The sequence below is a fragment of the Gopherus evgoodei genome, chromosome 5, assembly GCF_007399415.2.
Source record: "Gopherus evgoodei ecotype Sinaloan lineage chromosome 5, rGopEvg1_v1.p, whole genome shotgun sequence".
Taxonomy (NCBI): domain Eukaryota; kingdom Metazoa; phylum Chordata; order Testudines; family Testudinidae; genus Gopherus; species Gopherus evgoodei.
This window is the reverse complement of record NC_044326.1, coordinates 110,161,110-110,185,165: the sequence shown is the minus strand read 5'-3', so window position 1 is coordinate 110,185,165 and position 24,056 is coordinate 110,161,110. Positions and strand designations below refer to the sequence as shown.

The 24,056-nt window shown below is 41.4% G+C and overlaps 1 protein-coding gene across 4 annotated transcripts in view; it reads right to left on the bottom strand.

Annotated features, from left to right (window-relative positions):
• Positions 1-24,056, bottom strand: part of BANK1 (B cell scaffold protein with ankyrin repeats 1) — a 292,299-nt gene that overhangs the window by 67,565 nt on the left and 200,678 nt on the right. For all 4 annotated transcript variants that reach the window (XM_030564611.1, XM_030564613.1, XM_030564614.1 and 1 more), the window contains 2 exons: positions 3,107-3,209; positions 758-1,087 (listed from right to left, as the gene is read on the bottom strand). In XM_030564611.1, coding sequence (XP_030420471.1) covers positions 758-1,087; positions 3,107-3,209 — 433 coding nt within the window. The remainder of the gene's footprint in view (positions 1-757; positions 1,088-3,106; positions 3,210-24,056) is intronic.

Sequence of the window (24,056 nt, the reverse complement as noted above, 5' to 3'; positions counted from 1 at the left end):
TAGCTCAACATCTACATTTGGCATTTAAGGATTTGCTCTTTCCCATTTTTTTCCAATAGGAAAACTATTATCACCCTTCTAGAAGTGCTACCACATCATCTTTTTTTTTTTGCCTTTCCATAAGGGAAATGCAAACTACAAAATTTAATATTTAATTTTTGTTCCATGAGTCAGGTTTTTAAAAATCCATGTGACAGCCCTGTCAGCGCATTATGGTCATGATGTCAGCCATTCATCATAAACAGGAATACCAAGATCATTGTCCACTCCATGATTCAAAAGATGGCTACATTTCTACTATAATATTAGCTAGAATTGTACTTAATACAATATTGGGTTACTTTTCCCTATTAGAATGCATAAAGTAAATTCTATTAATTTTACCTGTGACACTGCAAGCTTTGCAAACAAGCAACAATTTAAATGTAACTTAACTAACATCTTAATTCAGTATTGTGTCTAAAACCTTCCTTATAATCCTATGCACCATGTATTATTTTATGGCTCTCTGAGATGGGAGGAGGAAGAAAACTCTGCCTGGAACCAGTGCTCCACAGTCTGCTGTCACTACAGTATCGGTAGTACTTAGTGATTTAGGCCTTGACTCAGCAATGCAATTAAGCACTTCTTTGTTTTCCTGAACCAGGGCCTTACTGACTAGCCAACCACCATTAGCCACATCCATATAGAAGCTCTACAGCAGCATTTAACAAGTATTACACATATGACGAAAAATTATTTTTTGTCAAGACAATACCTTGTGAAAAGTAGTGAATATAATCTTGTTTTATAGTGGGAGATGGAGCTCGAGGAGGTAGGGGTGGCTTGTCCAGGAAAAAGGAGTCTCTTCCACTCACTTCAGGATCATCATCAGGTATGCTGGCATATAAATTGTCATTGTTGTCATCAAAGCTGCATGACTTTTCCTCTGAATTATTTTCTTCATCTTTCTTTTCTTCTACTCCCTTGACTTCTTCAGCTTCCTCTTCCTTTTCTTCCTCCTTGTCCTCTTTCCTCTTGCCTGATTCCTCCCAGGCTTTCTGTCTGACTCCACATTGGTCTCCTGTGCTCTGTTTGTCTGTTAATGCTAAAGAATGAATTGTTTTATTTAAAATTTGCCAATTGGAAGCATTTTGTGTTTCACAGATTTCCACAGAAGTACCAGCACTGCTAATAAAACTTTTATGAACTAATACAGTGGAAAGCTGTCAAATGTATAACTCTCAATGACTTTTAAAATATTACCAAATGAACAGTGGAAGCTTTCATTATATCTTGCTACCTCAGTACACAACATATTCATGTATACAACAACATTAGGGTTTTTCAGAGTTATTGAAGTGGAATCACATGCACAACCCTTTCCCCAAATCTGTACTGTTTCATTTTCAAAGCAGCACAGCCCACATGAGATAGTAAAATATGCTGGAACTCATGCAGTTGTATCACTTATTTTTAATATACTGTAGCTTGGCTGCTTATCATTTAACATTCTTTAAAATGAAATAAATATTTCCCCTGTGATATGTGGTTTGTAGTGAGCTTTATGGTTTTATTGGCCTTTGGACCAAAAATAAGGATATAGTGGAGAAATACATAGGAGTAAATTTTCAGCACCATGTACAGCATAAGGATTTAGCTAAAATAACAAGGGGAAGCCATGTAACTTATTCCCTCCATCCCCTTTTAAAATTGTATCCATTTCTGGATTATCTCATAAGCATTATGAAGACCCTCCATTATTTCCAGTATTAGAAGCATTTAACTTATATATGTTTCTATTCTTCTGCCAGCCCTCTCCATTTTAATCCACAATTTATATGTTAATATTTTAAGAAAGCTGTTTCACTTAGGGTGCATTTGAGATAGAAAGAATTTATTGGAAAAATTCTCTTTTCCATTCCTGGTATTTTCCAAAAAAAATTCTAGAACCCACCCAAAACACTTGATTACTTTGCACTGCCTCATGCATGACAGAAAGATGAGTGCTTCTAAATATATTAGACAAACTCATCCATCACTATTTTTTTCTCTTCGTAAAAAAGGCCAAATTATGGTCCCCGGAGTCAGTGCAATTGGGGAGGGTGGGGAAAACATCCGGAGTATGTGAGAGGTGTGAAAGGAAGCTTTACGCCTCTACAAGACAGAATGCTCCCAGAGGCACGAAGGAGAAGCAGCTTTTGTTTCATCTTATTAAAGGATCCTTAGTTGTGAAGGATCTGTTATGAAGATTTGTCCCTAGTGCTGAGTACTTCAGTTCACTTGTAAACTGGACCATCATTTCTATAACCACATCCAGGGAAGGATAATGTTTGTGTGTCCACCTAGGGCAGTAAGCACTAACAGTGCTAGCCAGACTTCTAGCCCTTGAAGTCAAATTATGGCTGCTCACTGTCTAGGTGTGTTGGAGGAAGAGGCTCATAATTTAAGCTATATGGCGCAGCAATATAATACAGAAGGTGAGACAACTGGGAAATATCAAGTATCCAGTAAAATACAAACAGAATATGGGCTGGCCTTTCTTACACAGTTACCATGGATCTGTGGAATAAGTGTTTTTGCTAAATGCAAAAAGCCCTGCAGCTCTTCCCTAACTCCCTTAGGTTCTTTTGCAAATCTCAGCCAACATTACTGAAACATTAAGGGCCAGGTCAATGTTTGTACAGATGTGAGAAGAGGAAGCTAAAAAGAGCTTCTCAATTGTGCTTCCAGGAAGGATCTAATGACAACTGTAGGCACTGCCCTCTTCTAGGACAAGGGCTGCTCTCTGATAGAGCATAGGAGAGTGGAGAGAAATGCGTCTGCCACTGTCCACATCAGCCTGCGGATCTGGGTGGCCTCCAAGGAGAAAGCATTGAAAGAGTGTAGCAAAAAGGTACATTCCCCCATGGACCAGTGTTTAAAGGCATGCCTGAGCCCTTAGGTCACATAGCTAAGTGCTAAAAAGTCAGGAAATCTGCAAATTAAGGTTGGGCATTTAACCATAACTTTGTCCTCTTGTGTGCGTATACAGTCTCCTACAGTCTCTAGATATCACCATTTCTCAATTAATACAACACAGTATCAAGGACATGGTACTTGAAACCTTTCAGACAATATGACTTACAAGAGGTAATGTGAGGGCCTGAGCTCAGCATGGCCACATAAATTCCATCTTCCCCCTCCTCCTCCTTCTCCTGATCACCATCTTCATTATCAGTTGTATTAATCTGGAAAGAAGATCAAGCAGAGCAAATCTTTTGGTGATATTATCCATAAGCACATCAGTGCAGTATAAAAGAGAAGAGCTATTGCCCTGGGGAAAAAACAGCCAAATCATTTTCTTTCAGTTCTCTGTAAAATGCCTTAATTTCATATTCTGCAGAGGTTCCTTTGCCCTCAGTACTAATGCCTACTGATACATTCCTTAAAATCCTTTTAAGGAGAAAACAGAGACAAGATAGTAGTAGTGATATATAAATCTAATTCTATTTTGCGTGTGTGTGTGTGTGTGTGTGTGTGTGTGTGTGTGTGTGTGTGTGTGTGTGTGTGTGAGAGAGAGAGAGAAAGTTTCCAATTGTGAAGTATGCACGGTGGCTTGGTAGATGGAGGGTGTGGACAGTAACAGATGAAAAGAGGGTCTGTGAGGCACTGTGGAGTAGCCCAGAATGATCAGGGTGCAACAATCTTTGGAGGGCTAATTGAAAATAGGAGACTATTGAGTGCATGCTGCGTGTGCACAGAAGACTAGAGGACCGGTCATACAACTGCAGGTATGTTAGCTGGGTCTGCCTTACTATCAAAGCAGCACTAGGTGCTTACGCTGTCGTGCTTCTGAAAAAAACATTAAGGCTCTCAATTTTGCAGTGTCCAAATTAACCTCAGTTGGAGGAGTTTCAGGCCAGTGTTTGTAGTAACAATTCTCTGTATTTATATAGCAGGAGGATATACTAACTTCTGCCAATCTCTGACCAGACAAAGCAGAGTAGAATTACAGTCAGTTTTGGTTGTCCTCAACAGAAGAAACTTGTATTCCTTCAAGGCCTGATTTTCAGTAAGATGTGTATGGAAATATATGCCTCCATTGCACATACACAACTGTCCGATTAACATGCACACACTGCTGTTTAGGCATCTATCTAGCAGTCATTATTGCACAAAGCAGGACTTTTTAGAGATGTCTAGAGTCTCGCATCTTAAGGAGCATCACAGTAGCTTGAACTCCCTGGGACCTGTATTACTAGCATGTGCCCAAAGGGCACAACAGAGTCCTCAATAGTTATTGATTAGAGACTTGAATCCTGAAAAGGAGTATCAATTCCCTGCATTTGATTTCTGCCTACACAACAACGTCCCTACCAACTTGAAAGCAGGAATTTAACAGTGTGCTCCATAAATCCTGCAGTTTGCAAGGAATCACTGTGAGCAGATATGCAATCAGCAGAGAGTCTTTGACTGAAGAGCTGACTTGCTTCTGGGTCACTCTACTTAACTTCCCTAGGATTATGGGAGTTTCAGAGTGAGCAGATCAAGAGGCACCAGTCTGGGTCATCATTTATCACCTCTGACAGATCTTTGTAAAGTATAGGGGAAAAGGGAAAACAAGTATGAGAAATTGTGGGTTTCTCTGGGGGAATCCGCTGCAGCTGTGTATGGCAATTTCAAGAATGTCAGATCCAGTGCCCCAAGCTCCTTGCCCACTCCAAACAGTAAACACAATTTAAGGAATATGTCCAGGTCATCTGCCCCCGGAACCAAGCACTGGCCCTATATTCTATGTCCATCTAATGTGTCTAGCAGTTGGAGAGTCTTATGCTGTGGCAGAACTTCCCCATTGTTCAATTGGTTACCCCTAGTTTGGGGATATAGGCCACTACCGCACTGATGTCTGAAAAAACATTTATATGGAAGCCCTGAAATGAGCCTTTTCTAGAATACAAAGTAGCTATAATCTGTGTTAATATGCAAAATTTGTGCTAATAGTAGCAATAAGCTGCAAAGATGGGCCTCTGACAAGTTCCATGACCTACTGACCCTGCAATGAGAAACATGAAGCCATGACTTTGAGATATGACTCCTGAGGATCTGTGCAATGTAGGCCTACAAAGTGGTGGAGTGCTAAAAACACTGAGTTCCCCTTCCGTGATGTCGGAGACCTGCAAAAGGAAAACACTTCCCAGTCGATTACCCTTAGCCTTGCAATCAGTAAGCACCTGTAGACACATATTTAACAGAGAATGCCCGGAGGGAAGACAGGGAGTGGAGCTGTTGGAGTAGCTTTGCTAATTGCCTCTGCAAGATGGAGGCAGCAACAATTAACTCCTGGTACTTATTTGTTATGGATCAATTTTTGATGAAGGAAATCCCACGAATCACAGAAAGCCTAAATGGGAGATGGGATTAATGTAGACTTTTCTATATTTTCAAGAAACTCAAATTCCCTTCAAAGAGGACTGTGGCCATTATAAAAGTTTTAGGAGCTCTTCTGACTGATGCAATTAAATTATTGTCTAAATAAATACATATTTTCACTTCTCTGGATTTTAGGGGGTGAGTGGCTGATCTGACTCCTTGACATAGTGCTACTTTTCAGGAAAAGTTTGCAAGTTTCCTGTAACTGGGAGACCTGGGAAAGCTAAGTAAAACTTCTCAATTTGATCAGATCTGTTTTTCCTAGAAAATTTCTTTTGTAAACCTTGGGTGAAGTCATGCTTCCATTACAGCCAATGGCAAAATGCCCCTTGTATTCAATGGGGCCAGGATTTCACTCCATGATTTTAAAGTCTTTGAGGCTGTCTGCTGAAATGGCTTGGCATTTCTAAAGAGGTTTGAGGGCTTTAGGTTCAAAACTGGACATAATCTCCAGTCACCGTGGGGAATACAAATATGAGACATATTCAGCCCATCTGAGAGTTTCTGCTTGGCATTAATTCTAAAGCAGAAATCTCTATGCTCTCTCTTATCTCCTTTTATGTCAGAGAGGTATAGCTCTGTAGACTTGTTAGTGAAGGAGGGAACCCTTTACCCCGGAATGGTTGAAATACAATTTTAGCCCTTCTGGCATACACTGTAGGACTTCTTGTGAGTGTTTACCATTTCCCCCATTTCAACCACAAATTTTGGTTTGTTGGCAATTAGAAGGAAAGAACTTCTTCTAGTGTCAACAGAGGGGCTGCCTCAAGAGGTCTGTTAAGGTTTGAAACCCTTAGCTTGTAAATTAATAGGCAAGATCTGCTTATCTGAGCCTGCACCCTATAGTAGCTGGATAGTCTTAGCTCAAGATGCAGCAGGCAGGTAAGAAATGAAAGACCTCTAAGATACTGGATGCTACCATGCTATTTCCTTCTTTTCTAAACCCTTGGCGTGCAGGGTTGGCTAGCTCAGCCATGGATTTGGAAATATTGCCTTTTCTTTTTTACCTCCTCAGTCCAACTTTCCCTAAGTCTGAATTGCTCAGGTTAGAGAATTTATTAACCTTCATCTGACGTCTGCCATCTGTCATTTCTGGTACCATTAATCTAGGAGTTGGCCAAGTTTGCCTCAGGACTGAGCTCTGGGCCCATCTGGCAAAAAAGAGAAGTCTCCCCATCTGCTGGGTTTCAGAGGGCAAATCTGAGCCAATAATGTTACTGAAACAATATTAGATGTGGTCTAAAACAAATAAATGGTAGATATGCCTTATTCTTCTCTAACTTATCCCTGTGTAACTCAGTGGCATTCTCTCCTGTTTTATACTGGAGAGAAGAATGAAGTCCATTTGGAGTCTCAGAAGTAGGAAACATAGTTCTATTCTCACCATTACTTCCTTAATGAGGAATCAGGCCTATTTCCTCACAATTTGATTTTGCTTTCACTTCTGCTAAGGTTAAATGCACTTTTTAACATTATATGGTGGGGTATGGCTTTCTTTTAGTTATCCACTCTAACTGGCTAACTAAGCTTCATGTAGCGGTAGTCACACAAAAAAATTAAAAATCACACTGAAAATTGAAATGTCAAAGTTATTTCTATTTTGTAGGGTTTGAAACTGACACATTTTTTCATTTTTTCTAAATTTTTAATTTTTGTAGCAAAATTGTTATCAAGAGCATTATCAAACAATTTACAACCATTTTGATGTCTTCAATAAATATTTCAATTTAAAACATAGTAAAATTAATAAAAAATGGAATTAAAAAAATCAACTTTTTTTTGGCAAACTTTTTCATTTTCAAGAAAAGGCCATTTTTCCATTTAACACCCCCCCCCCAGCACTTAGGTCAAAAAATTCTGACCACCTCAATGGTTGAGAAAGCTTCTTTTGGCTAGATCCTCCACATGCATGCACAGGCAAACAGTGATGAACTGAACAAAAGAAGCACAAGGGAATCTGATCCTGCATTAGTGAAAGCATTGTTGGCTGCCACCACATAACACCTGCCTTGAAGCCAGTGAGGGCAGCCCATAACAAAGCACCTAATTTACATGCTGATGATCATGCCTAAGGCCACTTCACCTCACAAAAAGCTCACTTTTTTTTTTAACCCTGTATCGCAGGGGTGGCCAACCTGAGCCTGAGAAGGAGCCAGAATTTACCAATGTACATTGCCAAAGAGCCAGAGTAATACATCAGCAGCCCCCCATCAGCTCCCCACCCTGCTCCCAGCACCTCCCACCCACCAGCATCCCCATCAGTCAGAGCCTCCCCTTTCCTTCCGATCAGCTGTTTGTGGTGTGCAGGAGGCTCTGGGGGAGAGGAGGAGGAGCAAGGGCACGGCAAGCTCAGGAGAGGGGGCGGGAAGGGGTGGAGTGGGGGCAGGGCCTGTGGCAGAGCCAGGGGTTGAGCAGTGAGCACTCCCCCGGCACATTGGAAAGCTGGTGTCTGTAGCTCCAGCCCCGGAGTCGGTGCCTATACAAGGAGCCGCATATTAACTTCTGAAGAGCCGCATGTGGCTCTGGAGCCACAGGTTGGCCACCCTTGTTGTACAGAAACCAGGGAGAGGCACTGGAGGGCAAGAAGTCTGTACTCCCTTTTGTGCATTGCACAAGGACTTGGAAGAATCAAACCCTTCAAGTTTAAGTTAGGCCTTGGACAATAATTGGGGTTTGGTTGAACGCACAGGGTTAATTCAATTGTTTCTTATCTGTTGGGCTCGGTACTACCAATTATCCTGTTCCTTGATTAATCATTATAAAAATGGCATTTACAAACAAGGTTGAAAATTCAATTATTTTTCAGTCTCCCCATAGAGTAATTAAACTTCTTCTGATGATAGCTTCCAGAATCCCACATGCTTCTGGTTCAGTTTATTGTACTTGATCAAACTGGCATTGCTTAAAAAAATGTAACATTCAATGGCTTTCAAACCTCAGCTATTCTTTCTACATATAATTATGGAATTCTTCATGCTCCATAATAGCCCCCAAATTTCCCTGAATTGTGGCAATTATGAAAATGCATCCTGGAACAAATACTGAAGTCATTATTAGACCTAGGAAAAATATTTTGTTTGAAACTTTTTTTGCTGAAAAATGCAGGGTTGGGTCGAATAAGCATTTCTCAAACTCATGTTGACTTCAGTGAATTGTTTCAATCAAAATGAAAAAAAGAAAAAAAAAGGGGAAATATTGAAATGAGTACTGTTCAAGAATTTTGTACAAGTGGAATGGGATACTGGGAATACAACATGCATGCCCACCGCTTTCTCCTCTTCAGTTTTGTGCATCTAGCCTTTCATTTCCTTTGCTTTTATAAAGATTAAATATGCCTGAAAATAGAAGTCAGTCTGGGGTCAAACAAAATACCTTGCTTGATCTGAAACAAAAGTTTTCCAATTTTTTTAATTAATCAAACATTCAGAAAAATGTTGTTTTCGGTTTGAGCTGAACTCCCAATTTTTTTCCCATAATAGGCAGCAAACCAAAATATTGGTTATTTGCCCAGCTTTAATTATCATTCAGTTTTTACATAATTCTTATGTAAAATTCTCATTGACTTTTTCCGTGAGAGGTTTAATTTAGTAAGGAGTGAATAAAAATTGAGTTATAACCTAAGAAATTGACTCCATAATATGACATTAAGCTAACTTTAGTAATATATTGGAAGAGTTAAGATATGCTACATATAGAATAATATAAAGCCATTTATTCATGCATTTATTCAAAAATCACATATTGTCAGTAAAGAATTAATAAAAATAATGTAATATTAGCTAGCAATAAACCTCACAAAAGGTCATTCATCTTGTTTTTTTGTGGGCATGAGGAGCTGATGTTGGAAGAGGTCATAATGACAGTCTGCTCATAATAAGATTATATTTGCAGTCAGTGCACACGGCTTGGGTGCCGAATATGATCTTGTTTTAATTACAAAGGTGGATTCTAGAAATGGTTGTGAATGAAAACTGTGCATTGACCCAATTTTGTGGTGTTGAAATCCAGAGTTGAATTTGGGTGCAAACTGTGCAAATGACCCTGTAACCGGGTCTCTTCCTCTGCCCCCCTTGCTGCAGCACCCTGCTGTCTCCACAAAGCACTCTGAGCCTCCTGGATGCAGCACCCATGGCTTTTTATTTACACACAGTTCCCACTGCCAGTGATTCTATTTACAGGTCTCCCTCTCCTCTACAGGGAGTCTACCCCAGCCTGGAGACTGCCGTGCCTCTGGCTGTTCTTTTCTCTCCTTCCTCTGGCTGGCTGCCAGCCTTTATGGCCCTTGAGCCTGCAGGCCCACAGGTGCAGCCCGTTCAGAGGCCAGGCACCAGGCTTCTCCCCAGCCCCAATCCATTTCACCAGATTGGGGCTGGCTGGGCAGGGGCTAATTAGCTGCCTCTGCAGCAGCACCCTGCTACAGACCCCCTATCCTTACAGTGAGTCAAACCAAAACTCCAGATGCACACCTTGGAATTCAAACCTTGAAGTGGATCTGAACTTCACATCTTGACCATATGCCTTAACAACAAAACATATTTAAGTGAAATCAGGCATTGGTTTATGATCAGACATTCAAGGGGAGAGTCAGCTTTCACATCAACATAAACCAACAGTAACGCCAGTAAAGTCAATGGATTTATCACATTGTAAAACTGATATAAGTAGGAACAAAATCAGAGATGCAATCTTTGTGAATATGCTGATAGTCAGAATATCCTTATGGGCCTTTCTGCAACTGCATATATTTTATAATGAGACTGACTTTCTTCTCTTATACAGAGGTATATATCTGATGTAATTCCATGGAAGTCAATGGGCTGGATCCTCAGCAGGTGTAAAGTGGCTTAGTGCCACCACAGTCAATGGAGCTATGCTGATTTACACCAGTTGAGAATCTGGACTGTTAGTTACACTGCTGTAAATGTGATATAAATGAGAGGAGAATCAAGCTACAAGAAGTTTAGGTGATTGGGAAGAGCATGAACCACACAGAAGATACTTGCTCATAAGTATAAAAGACTGGAATATGGGATGAGCAAGCAGATTTTGAAATGAAGGATGGCACAGAATAATGATGGCCCAACTACATTACAGTTTGGATGTTCTTTGGGAAACTGATGAGTTTGTATCTTTCAGTCTGAAAATTTGTTTTTTAAATATTTTTGGCACATGCAGAAATCAGACAGCATGTAACAATTTAGTTCTATTCAGTATTTTACTGCAATATGCTACTATAGGCTTCTCATGAATATACATTCTTTGTAATAATCTGATGGTATGACAAGTGTCTTTTTCTACAGACTAGCCTAACATTTATCTTCTTGTTTATATTCATGTCTTGCACAGTATAAATTTCAAAAGTTAATAGAAAAAGAAGATTGTAAAGTTTGGGGAAAAAAGTGCATGCAAACTGCCTATCAACAAAAATCACACTCTGTTCTTTTCAGTAATTCATACACATGGTTCTGCTTCAAGTGCAATTAAATGCAAAACCTTGAATGGAATCCAAATATTATATGATTTTATCACTTTTGTAAGCCTGTTTCCAAGATGCCAAACTGGAGCTGGCTCAAAGGTGGACAGGTTTTTGTTCTACATTACTGGTAAGCCATGTTTTCCTTGTCTCGGAGCCAAAGATGCTTTGAATATGTATCCAACAATATCAAATGAAAGAAGCCAAGCATGGTAATGAAGCACTAGGATTGTCACTGTATCACAGATACTGGACATTTCATTTGTTTAATGGCAAAGAAGCCGCTGGCTTCTGTAATCTCATCCAAACTGTAAACAGAGGACCCTGTATGCAAAACCAGCAATTTCCCACTAAGATTACCCTACATTACTATTAGAAAATAAGTATTATCTGGCAGAACAAATAGACAGGCACTTCTCGTTCATATTGTGTCTTAATTACTTTTCTCATATAATTATGGGAACAAATTCTGCCTTCACTTACACCCATACCATCCTAGCTGGTCCATATAAATAGGCTGAGATTAAAAGAAATCTTTTCCATTAAAAAAGAGACTTTGATTAAGCAGTAGAGATGAAAATCCACTTAAACCCACAGCTTTCCATTTGAAATAAGTAACAGTTTTGCAGGCTGAATTGAGAACAGATATTTTTTCCCTTCTATGTTTACAATTACAGTATAGACCTGGATGCAACAAACATACTGCACCTAAACTGAAAAGAGAAAATAAGCTGGACGCTACCATCATCCTGGGGTCATCATGTCAACACAGAACAATATGGATAAGGTTAAGGAGCATCATGGAAGAACCTCAGTGTGAAAGGCAATCTATAAAGCATTTTAAACACATCTTCCGATTCAGACCAGGGATGACTTATTTGACTAGTATTATTCCAGTAACTGACTCCTTTCCCCTCTAAAGTCACATCTGGTTTCCATGGGATGAAAACAACCAAAATAATAAAAAAAAGAGACAGTATGCAACATAGGCATATACAGTGGATGTGCTTAAAATATTCATTACAGACTAGATATATTACTAGTTCCTGCAATATTCCCTGTACTTCAATTAGATAATACAGCTAAAATTGGTTTCTCTCTAGAACTAGAATTAATCTTTTACACCCTCAGTCTCACTTTGAATGTTGGGCATACCTTTTTTTGCTTTTTGTTTACTTGAGCTGCTCCATTTGTTTTGTGTAAGAGTATGGACATTTCCAGTAAACAGATCTCATTGGAAACAAAACTGAAACTCTGCAACAATCCACAGAATCAAATTATTTGTGCTGTTTCACTGTTATTTCACTGAGGTTCCATATGATAGCATATTGACATAAATGCCAATAAGGGCAGTTAGAAACAATTGTGCTGTGAATGGACTTTCTGTTTTTCACTGCTCCTTCAGGAGTTTGGCTCAAATTAGTTTGGTTTTAATTCTGAACACACAGATTCCCAAGTTTTACACCCCCTTGTCATGGAGTGTGGGGGAGTCCGGTCCTGCATCCCTCTTCCTGGGACTCACAGTGACTCTCAGCCAGCCAGTAAAACAGAAGGTTTATTGGACAACAGGAATGCAGGTTACAGCAGAGCTTGGAGGCCCAACCAAGACCCTTCAATCATGTCCTTCTGGGGGTTCAGGGTGCTTGGATCCCAGCATAGGATTCCCTGAATTCCAATCACTCAGCCCAAAACCGAAACTGAACTGCCCCTCCTCCAGCCGGCCGACTCCTTTGTCCAGCTTCCCCGGCAAAGGTGCTAACCCGCTCCCCGCTACCTGGCTCAGGTTACAGGCTTAAAAATCCTGTCCCTTACCTAAAGTCCTCCCCGGCTCTCCCATCCCCCACACAGACAGACCCTACTGCATCACACCCCTCATCTCTATAGATTTATCTCTGCTACAGAAAGTAATGGAAGGCACAAACAATGCTTATTTCCAAACTCTAGTTGTAATGAACTTTTCACAGCAAACCATTTTTCTGGGCTGTTCTTCTGTTTTAAGATATTACAATGTGTTCCTTGGAAGAAGGGAACACAGTAGAGCTCACTCAAATTCTAATCTAAATTTATGCAGTTATAGTGTGCCTGTCACCATACTATCTAGGCACAAATGCAAACTTTAGCTCAAAAGGAAGAAAACTTTTCAGCAGGCTTTTCTCAAAACTTGTGATTACCAAAGGGGACTTGATAAGTTTTTTTAGGATCCTGGGAGGATACCAAAATTGTACATATGTTACCATAAATCTATGATCAGTGTTATAAATGAGATACTACTACGTTAAGAGACGACAGAGTAAGAAACCTCACCATACTAACCTTTTGTACTCCTTTGAGCACCTTCAGCCTTAACACTGCTTATGCCACTTCCATGTTTGCCCTTGGGGATTCAACAATAGGTGTGCCAGGCATCATTGTTTTGTTGTGAGAACCAGGGGGCTGCAGGTCTGGTAGCCTTGGCTGACATGCAAAGAGGGCTAAATTCTGTTCTAACATCAGGACCATCAAGGGAATGTCTCTAGATTTACACCAGTGTGAGTGGGAAGAGAATTTTGCTTTAATGTGCTTTTCTAAGAAGGGTTATTCTTTTGCAAACAGAACAATAGTACTAAGGTTTGCATAGCTGGCAGATGAGGTCCCAAGCTATGCTTAGCAGACATTTTCTTTACCTCTTTAACTGGCAGCTATTTAACTGAGGCAATACCATTTCTATGACAAATCAGTAAATAAAACTGATAGAACCGATTAAGTGCACAGCAAAGTGTACTGTAGTAGCTGTGCAAAGAGTTGTCAGTAGCAAAAAACCAAACCAAAACAATACAATATGTCTTGCTGTTACCAAAAGAATCCTGTTTGTAGCCAAAGAAATACAGCAGCTGAATTAGGACACAGATGTTCTTTCTTTTCCAGGGAATCATGTATTTTTTCAGAGAGAGATGGTATTTTAAATATGCTCTTTTGTAACAATTTTTCAGTAAATGGTTGAGGTATGGGATTTTTGTATGCTGCTTTTTGCAACTCCTTCCCTATGTCAAACCTGTAGAAGAAAGCATAAATCTCATCCATTTGGGGTTGTGGTTCTGGGATGTATAGATTATATACTTAAACTGAGGTCTCTAGGTCATGGCCTTCTGCATCAGTAGATGGCAGGCAGAGTGTACCTTCTGTAAAGGTTTGTGTATGTTTTTGATTGTTGTGAAAGTTGTTTCAGAGTTTGACTCACTCTTCCAGCCTTGGGGTAAATGTTTATCTGGGTCTGTGGATATCTTTTGCATAAAACCTAACTAAACTCTATGTTACACTGAGTGTCATTCACTCTCACTGTCCCTTCTGTGTCAATGACTTCCAAGGTATGTTTCAGCGTGTTCTAATAGATTATTATTTCACTTCTTTCATTCACTTTCTGTTTCATACCGGAATTTAGAACTGGCTAGAGTTTACCATGTGAATGGCATAAATCCTCAAACAACTCTACTCAAATAAGATAAACGTAATACCTTTCTTTTTATGTCTGCCTAACAAAGATTACCGTCTTTCACATCTTTCTCTAGCCTATAAACCAAACCATGTTGACTGATATTTTGCCAAAACCTAAACCCAAGCTTTCTGAGCCCATTGTATCACCGTTACATTTTTCCACCTCACTATCCATTTAATTTTCCAACACTTAAATATATTGAAGAACTGTGATCCCTGAGCTACTTTGTGGAGTTGACATTCATTATGGACTCTTTGTTTCCTATTGCTTAGCTAGATTTTAATACATAACAGAATTTCATCCCATACTCTGTTAGTTGTCTATTTTTCTTTCTTCAGAGACAATAGCTGTTTTAGGGATATACATACTGGGAGAAATTGAAGCTTCATTTTTAAAGGAATTGTGCTTGCTCACTTGAGGACTGAATTTGGACAACTATCTTTTAGAGAAATGCATTATTTTCTGCATATTGTCTGTATCTCAAACCATCTCACATTTCAGTTTCTCCAGAAGCCTTAGGTGAACCCCATATGGCCTAGGTGATTTACTGAACTTAGCTGTGTTATAAACACATCCTAACGAGTAGGAAAGTGCATTGCTTCATAGCAGACATTCTTGACATATGCCAACCCATTTCTTATATCAGAGGGGTAGCCGTGTTAGTCTGGATCTGTAAAAGCAGCAAAGAATCCTGTGGCACCTTATAGACTAACAGACATTTTGGAGCATGAGCTTTCAGGGGTGAATACCCACTTCGTCAGATGCATGTAGTGGAAATTTCCAGGGGCAGGTATATATATATGCAAGCAAACTAGAAATAATGAGGTTAGTTCAATCAGGGAGGATGAGGCCCTGTTCTAGCAGTTGAGGTGTGAAAACCAAGGGAGGAGAAACTGGTTTTGTAGTTGGCAAGCCATTCACAGTCTTTGTTTAATCCTGAGCTGATGGTGTCAAATTTGCAGATGAACTGAAGCTCAGCAGTTTCTCTTTGAAGTCTGGTCCTGAAGTTTTTTTGCTGCAGGATGGCCACCTTAAGGTCTGCTATAGTGTGGCCAGGGAGGCTGAAGTGTTCTCCTACAGGTTTTTGTATATTGCCATTCTAATATCTGATTTGTGTCCATTTATCCTTTTCCGTAGCGACTGTCCAGTTTGGCCGATGTACATAGCAGAGGGGCATTGCTGGCATATGATGGCATATATTACATTGGTGGACGTGCAGGTGAATGAATCGGTGATGGTGTAGCTGATCTGGTTAGGTCCTGTGATGGTGTCGCTGGTGTAGATATGTGAGCAGAGATGGCATCGAGGTTTGTTGCATGGATTGGTTCCTGACCTAGAGTTACTGTGGTGCAGTGTGCAGTTACTGGTGAGAATATGTTTCAGGTTGGCAGGTTGCCTGTGGGTGAGGACTGGCCTGCCACCCAAGGCCTTGCCTGCATATATATACCTGCCCCTGGAAATTTCCACTACATGCATCTGACGAAGTGCGTATTCACCCACGAAAGCTCATGCTCCAAAACGTCTGTTAGTCTATAAGGTGCCACAGGATTCTTTGCAACCCATTTCTTGTTAGTAACGTAACTGCACTCCTCACCATTGAGTTCATTATTCCACTTACATTACATTCCTAGTTGGAATGGAGCTGAGGACACCTTGGCAAGTCTTCAGGGATGTTACTCTTGATCACTAATTAGAAACAGGTAGTTATTCAGCAATGTAAATTTGCCCTAATTTCCTGAAGCTGACCACACAGGAGAAAAGATATGCTGTGGCAGCCAGTGTTAGCTAGAAGTGGGTTACTAACCCGTCAAGGATTTATGACATGCATTGGTACCGACTCAGTACATGAAGCATTAAGCAGCTCATTTGAGAGTGCAAGATTTATCTTTGTAGACAGCAAATGGCTCCACTGTTTGGAATAGTCTAATCTCTAAAGACAGCTGCATCCTCTTAAATCCATTCATATTTTGGTGGAGAATGTTATATTTGTTTGGGCTTTTTGTTTGTTTTTGTTTTACATTTAACTGGGATTCCAAATAAGAAAGGAAGTGATTGAAATATGGCCTTTTGAGGTCAGAACAGCTTTTTAGCATCATTTTTGCCTCCAGCGAGACACTGCCCCATCTGGCACCACTCTGCTGACTCTAAACTTACTAAGACCTTCATGGATTTAACTGCAGTAGCATCTACTTAATGCAGTTGTATCTCTGTTGGGATTCTCATTGTATTGCACTACTTATTGTAACTTGGAACAGAGCCTAACGATTTAAGACTCTTCTTATAGTTCGTATTACAATTTGCTAATTTGAATGGTAGATCCTTGCAACAGAACTGAGACAGATTCATATAAAACATCTATTAAAAACCATATTAATGGATGAATTGTGGTGGTGTCACAAGCCCTGTTTAAGGGGTGGAGGGCACCTGCATTGACCCAGAAGCAGACCAGAGGTCAGATTGTGATTCAGATTCATAATCTACTCCCTAGTTCCCCTGCTCCAAAGGGGAGAAGTGATCTATGTCAGCCCTATACCTGGCACACACTGCTCCCCTCTCTGGGTCAGCTCAGCTGTGCTGGACAGTGCATTTAAGAGCAAGAGGTGTAGCCAAAGCCCCATCCACTCCCCAGTGTAGGGTGTAACAGCCCGGGAAAGGCTGTTCTTTCTTTGATGCTGCTACATGTGATAAGTGTAGCCTGCACAGCGAAGAAAAGGGGCTCATTACACTCACTTATCCCTTGCACAGGCACACTGGAGAAGAGACAGTCTCACTTTAAGAGTACATTAAGGTTGCATGTTTAAACACACAAATTTTTAGAAAATCACAAAGGTAAATTTCTATGCATAAGCTTAATTCTGCCTTTGCATGTATTTGAATTATGACATAGACTTTAATTATCTGATCACATGCTGTTTTTAGATCGTACACTTTAATGTAATATACATTGTTGTACAGTCTATGCGGTACACGTGTTGATCTTGTATTTGTTTTCATTCTTTTTTTTTTTTCCTCCTTGTCACAGGGATTCAACATAGGAATTTAGGACTTGAAGGGATCTCCTGGGTCACCGACTCCAGTCCACTAATACTGCAGGCAATTCCATTATATAAGCCCATTTATAAATGAATCAAGCTGCCATCTTAAAACTAATTAGGTTGTTTGCCCCCACTACTCATACTGGAAGGTTGTACCTGATGCTCGCTCCATAACTGTTTGAAATTGTCTTTTAGTTTAAATAGCTCTCCTACCTTTATAACGCTTATCCTCTGATGTATTTATAGAGAGCAATCACAGTCACATTCAGCCTTTGTTTTGCTAGACTAAACAAGCCAAACTCCTTTAGTCTCCTCTCATTCCCCTGATCATCTTGAATATATTTATTGACTCAGACTTTTATATGGCAATTTCTCTAATCTCTGTGCCATATATTTTGATAATGTAATCAGCAGCCATGCAATATGCAACTTATTTTTAATCAACAGTCTTAGGTGCAAAACTTAAGGGATGGGGCACTTAACTACAAAGCTAACTTGTCTGCAGTTATGAGCAGCCAAGAACAGATTAGAATGGAAACTATTTTATAACCTCAGCTAAAATGGCTGGTGCTGATCCCGCTATATGGTATGATCCCTGAGATTAGCCTTGAAAGAGCAACAGAATCCTAGTCAAGACAAAGATATATAAAGGTGAGCATGAATACCATTAGCATTTAACTTGTCATAGGGGAATTTCAGTTACCTGCAGAATATTACAACACTTCAGATTGGGGAGAACAAAAGGAATTAAATTAGTAGTTATAAAAACAGTGTCTAATTTTTATTAAAACAAACATGATCGGGAAAGATTCTCTAATCCATCTGCGGAGGGTGGAATTTCATCTATTCACTCCACAGAAATGATATGAACTGGTGTCAAAAAAACCTGTGCTGGCTTGATTCCAATGAATAAAAGATGTTTCTGCATAGATGTCATTCTTATAAAAAGGTCAACTTCTTCAAAAACAAAGATAGTAAAATAATTTTGATTACCCTTTCCACTGCCTCTCTCAACAATTATAGCAATGGCAGGAATGGTCATCCGTAGAGAGAAAGGAAGTCTTTTCCATGTAGTTTAAAAAGAAAAAAAGTCTTCTAAAATAATACCTGCTTGATAAATTCATGGTCTTAGTCTATGTGACTTCCTGACCTAACGGGGACTTTGGCAGTCACTTCTCAATCTACATTAGGAAATAGTTGACAGTATAAAATTACTTCTCATAATTTAGCACAATAGGAAGGAAGTCTGTAGAAAAGCTAGACTGCAAACAAAATCCACTTCCTCATGTGGCCTAGGTGCCAGCTTAAGTCAGACTATAGAAAGCATGTGCTAAAGCTTCCTACACTGATTCTTTGGGTAAGTGCCGCACTTTGCATTCCAAGACCTACACATGGATGACCCTGCTGTCAGTAACAGAAAAGTACCTCTAAAAAGATTCCACACAAGGTCTTGTTTCATTACTGAACCAGTTACTGTTTTTGATCTTATCAGGCTAATTTGGAAACTCTGTCTTTTCCACATCCTGCACTAAAACATTGTCACCATATACTTATCACCTCTATGCCACTTCCAAGACTGTGATCTCCGGCCACTAAAAGTCCAGTTGAGCAGTGGGGCTGCTGCTAAGGCAGGTTCCCTGAGTATCCCAGCCTGGAAGTGGCCAACATGCCTCTGTGGCCCGGGGGAGGGGCACATGTATCTGTGCGCTGCTCCTGCCTGCAAACATTGCCCTCACAGTTCCCATTGACCAGGAATTGGGAACTGTGGTCAATGGGAGCTGCAGGGGCGGTGCCTGCAGAGAGGGGCAGGGCATAGAGCCACGTGCCCACCCTGTTAACCACAGAGGTGTGTTGGCCCCTTCTGGGAGTGGCGTGGGACCGCGGCAGGCAGGGAGCCTGCCTTAGACCCACTGAGTCACTGACTAGGAGCTGCCCAAGGCAAGTGCCACCCAGCGGGAGCCCGCACCCCAACCCTCACCCCTAAGCCCCCTCCCAAAGCCTGCACCCCATGCCCCCTCCTGCACCCAAACCCCCTGCCCTAGCCCCTCCCAGAGCCTGCACCCCCTCTTGTACCCCAACCCCTGCCCTGAGCCCCCTCCTAGAGCCAGCTTCCCATACTCCTCCTGTACCTCGTATCCCCTCGTGCACCCCAACACTCTTCCCCAGCCTGGAGCCCTCTCTTGCACCCAAACTCCCTCCCAGAGCTTGCACTGCCTCATCCCCTCCTGCATCTCAACCCTCTGCCCCAGCTCAACCCGGAACCCCGTCCCACACTCCGAATCCCTCAGCCCCAGCTCAGAGCCTGCACCCACTTCTGACTCCCAACCCCCTGTGAGTGAGGGTGGGGATAAGCAAGCAATGGGGGAGGGGATAGAGGGAGCAGGGTGGGGCTTCAGGGAAGGTGCGGGGCCTCAGGGAAGGGGCAGGGTAGATCCTGGATTGCACTTAAATTCTAAAAGTGATCTTGTCTTTTTAAAAAGGTTGGAGACCACTGCTGTAAGTTGTCCACTCATCTCTGAAGTTTAGAGCATGCCATTATATGTTGAGTTTAGTCTTTGCCTTTAATCTTAGTCTATATCTGGGCTTCCCAAGCTTTTCTATAGCTTGAATCACATTTAAATAGGGGTGGACCATCTTCTCCTCCCATGTATGCAGATAGCCTTTTCTCCCACAGGTGACTGAATACCATCCCAGCACAGCCACTCTTCACAGAAGACCAGCAATTTGTTTGCAGACCCTACTTTGAGGACTGTTGCCATAGGTTCTTTCCTTAAAAGAATAATGCCACTAAAGATCTGCTGCCTAAATGTAAAATATTGTACTTGGTGAATGTGCTGACAAAGTGGGCTATTTAATTCCATGAGTGGTTAATGATAATGCACTGCAGTTTTCATATGGCAGAATCCCAGGACCCAGCACTTAACTTTAGTTATGTGCTAGGTGCCTCTGCAGAAAGAAAGAAATCCTTTCCCCATGCTTCCTCCCTGGAAGCAGTGGAACATCTGCAGAACCACTCTGTGGCGGCTACATCAGCAAAAGGACTCTAACTCACTGGTAGGAAGCTCAGAGGTTGGCATGTTCTCTAGCCCCACCTCTCCCAACTCACCCTTGCCTTACACTCTGCCACACAGAGATTTGTCATGGAGTTTGGATCTGTGCAGCACATGGGATGCACAGCCTCTGCACAGACCATCTTAGTTCTGTCCACCACCCTCTCCAAGCTGCAGAAGTGGGGGCTGCATGTTCCCCCACAGTACCTTTTCATTCGAGTTGTCCATGCTGCATGAGTGCAAGCAGTTAGTTTCATAAATATTCTCTTTCATTAAATACCACCCATATCTCTGTGTTGTAACCTAGCAACCAGGCATTCTGGTTCTAAAAATTGTTCTTACTCTCCACTTTGCATTAATGTTACTACTATTCATACAATCTACTGTAACCCTCATTTGGAGTTTGCCAGTTCCTAAAACCTAGACTGAGCTTTTAGGTGGTCCTACCCTATGGGATTACAACAATACCAGCTACCAGAGCCCTCTGTCACCATTTCTACTTGGAGTCAGGAATGGACTAGAAACTCCTGCAGAAGCCAGTAGGGAGCTTTCTGCATAGGATGATATGGACAAGGAGTTTGCTGGGCCAAAGATGAGCCACGACTGCTCAGCTCCTCAGTCCAAGGGGACAACTTAACTCAGAGACAAAGAGATTAGGTTTAGTTTTTGTTTTGAGCTTTTGGGAGCGAAGAGAGAAGCAAAACACCTCAGGGACCCCCTGATTAACTCAACCACCCCACAAAGGGAGTCTCTGAACTGCTTTGGGATCAACTGTATGAGTCAGGAAGTTCCAGCCCTGCAGAGACCAACCAGAGCTACAGAGAGCCAACCTGACTTCTGAGAGCCAACTGAGCCCTCCACAGGATTCCCAGACTAGGGAGCCAGGAGAGGAACCTACTCCACCCAGGAGCGAAGACATTGTAAGAAGACCCTTTGTTTGTTTAAGATGGCCAACATTCTCAGCACTGCAATACTCATCTCTGGGCTCACCTTCAACAGACCATCTGTCTGTGAAGGTGCCAGTGAAAGATCTGAGAGTTGGGAAGAGTTAGGAGTATTGGGAGGTGGGAAATTTGCTGGGTTTTGGATGTGTTAGTATTTATTAGTCAACCCAACACTTTCTTCCCCATATACTATTTTCCCACTCCCAGTAAAGTCCCTCATTGTTATATTGTTATTTGGGAAGGGGGTGTTGTTTCTTTGCTGGGGTCTGTGTTGTTGGTTTATTTTTGTGTGTGTGTGGAGGTGTACTGGTTTTTCTGCCAGCGGTGGTAGCATTATTCATTTTCCCAAAGGACAGCACAAGTGTGGAGACACCAGACAGCACAAAGAAGGACTCAGGACCCAGCCCTTGTGAGCAGAGAGAAGAAACACTTGAAGTAGCAAGAACCAGGGAGGAGGCTTGATCCATACCTTGGGGAAGGAGCTAGACAACAATGTAAAATACTCAAAAAGTAATTTATTATCCATCCCCCCCCTCCACCCGAGAACTGTATGAGTACCTGGATAAATGAATGAAGAAATTAGATTCATAAAATTGCTTACATGCACATGGACAGAATCAGCACCGCTGTTCATCAGTATGATCTAGTTAAAGTATTTTACTGCCTTCTAATTTGAGTTTGATTTTGTTTGTTCACACTAGCAAGAAAGCTCATGATAACCTGACACGGATTTTCCTACATGATCTATTTTAAAGTTATTGTCCTTTTGTTACGAGAAAGATAGGACAGACACTCTGTTGATGTTAGTGAAAGTCTGTCCTCCATAAATGAGGAAAACATGAGGTGCCTTTATTATTCTTTTGTTCCATTCTTTGTTTCTATGGGGAATTTGCCAATGCAAGATCACTGTCTTCCTTTTAAACAAATAAATTTTTTTAAAAAATGCAGTGGCTGTTATAGCAATTCCAGTCCTAAAAACCACTGGGAAGCATTTCTTGCTCAATTTTATCCTACTTTTTCTACAGCAAATTACAGTGGATCAGTATATTTGACTTGGGAGAAATGAAGTAACAGCTGCCCAAATTGAGCTTGAGCACTCCTGAATTTTGAGAGTGTTCAAATCTGGAAGGCAGGTGCAAGATTCCCTTTCTGAATAGTAGCTAAATCTGGAAAGGAAAAGTCAATCTCTGCTTCCATGGCTCAGAAGTGGAAATCCTTCTACATGCCTGGAACTGTATCTAAAGCTGCCCAGGTCCAGTAGAGCCTCCCCTCCCTTACTTTTCATTTTAAATTCTAGTGGGATCCACATACCTCCCTTGCTAGGCTTCAGATAGAGAGGGGCACTGTCCATTTAGTCCACCCAATTCCTTCTTTGGGGGCTGCAAGGTGAGGTCACACCAGTATCCCTAATCCAGACTGAGGATGTCTTCTGAAGGGGATATCTGGGCCAAGCTTTCTATTCCTTGGGCACACTTGTTCCCCATTCACAGTGCCACCCCGCTCTAGCAATGAACTCTCCATTCACAGCAAGCTGCAGCATGAGGTTTCAGCTACCATACACCCTCCCCCTCCCTTTCCTGTTGATAGCGGCCAAGGGAATGCTGGGAATGTAGTTCTTTCCCAGCTCCAGGGTTGGCTCTATAGGCAGGGAGCTAACCAAGGAACTACAGCTCCCAGGGCCCCCTGTTGGTTCTCAGCTCCCAGGCTGTATCCCTGCCGGCTGCCGCCCCTGCAAATGGGCTGCCCCAAGCAACTGCTTGTTTTGCCGGTGCCTAGAATTGCCCCTGCTAAGAACCCAAGGCTCACCTCTTGTAGGAAAAAACCTGCAGGGAGGGAATGTGCCTCAGAAACATAGTGATCCCTGACTTTAAGCCTACTCAAACATGCACCAGGGGACATATTGACCTCTAGCTGAGCCCATGATCAGGGAGCTGTATAGTTGGCATACCTGTATCAAGCACAGTTAGCTGGGTCAAGTTTTAGGACGTACATATTCCCCCTTACTGGTTTTAAATTTTAGAGCAGGGGTAGGGGAAGATTTCTCCTATTCCTTCATACTGGTGCTTCTGCTGCTTTGTTTTCTTTTCCATTTTTTTGTATAACTTCCCATTTCCTAATCAGATCTGTGATCTCAGGTAAAGGATGCCAGCTTCCATGGTGCAACCAGCATCCGTTAGCCTGGTGAGCTAGAAGTGCTTGGCCTGAAGATGTGCCACACAAGTCAGAAAGCAAAAGATCAGTATTTAAGATCAGTATTTTTGATAAAAATATAATAGTATTTTTGAATGAAGCTGATCATTTTGATGATTTTGTTGACACTGAGGGAAAACCATCACTTGGAGATGCTTCTCACAGTAGTCTATAGTCATAATTTACTGTAATACTATGCTGACTTTCCTACTTCTAACATCTCTGTTTACACTGCGGCTGGATGTAACAAAAACAGCAATGTTGTTGCTTTTCAGTAATACATAAGCACAGCATTACTGCTGTACATAATTTTATCTTTCAAATACACACTTTTTCATATACACTGCATATTATCATGTTTCCTTAGAATGTGTTCTTGTTATTTATTTATTAATAGATATGGTCATCCAATATGTAATTGTCCTGCTTCCTCTCACTCATATTGCTGGAAATCAGGAGTGCCTCATTGTGAGTTAAGGAATTACAGCATTTATTCATGAT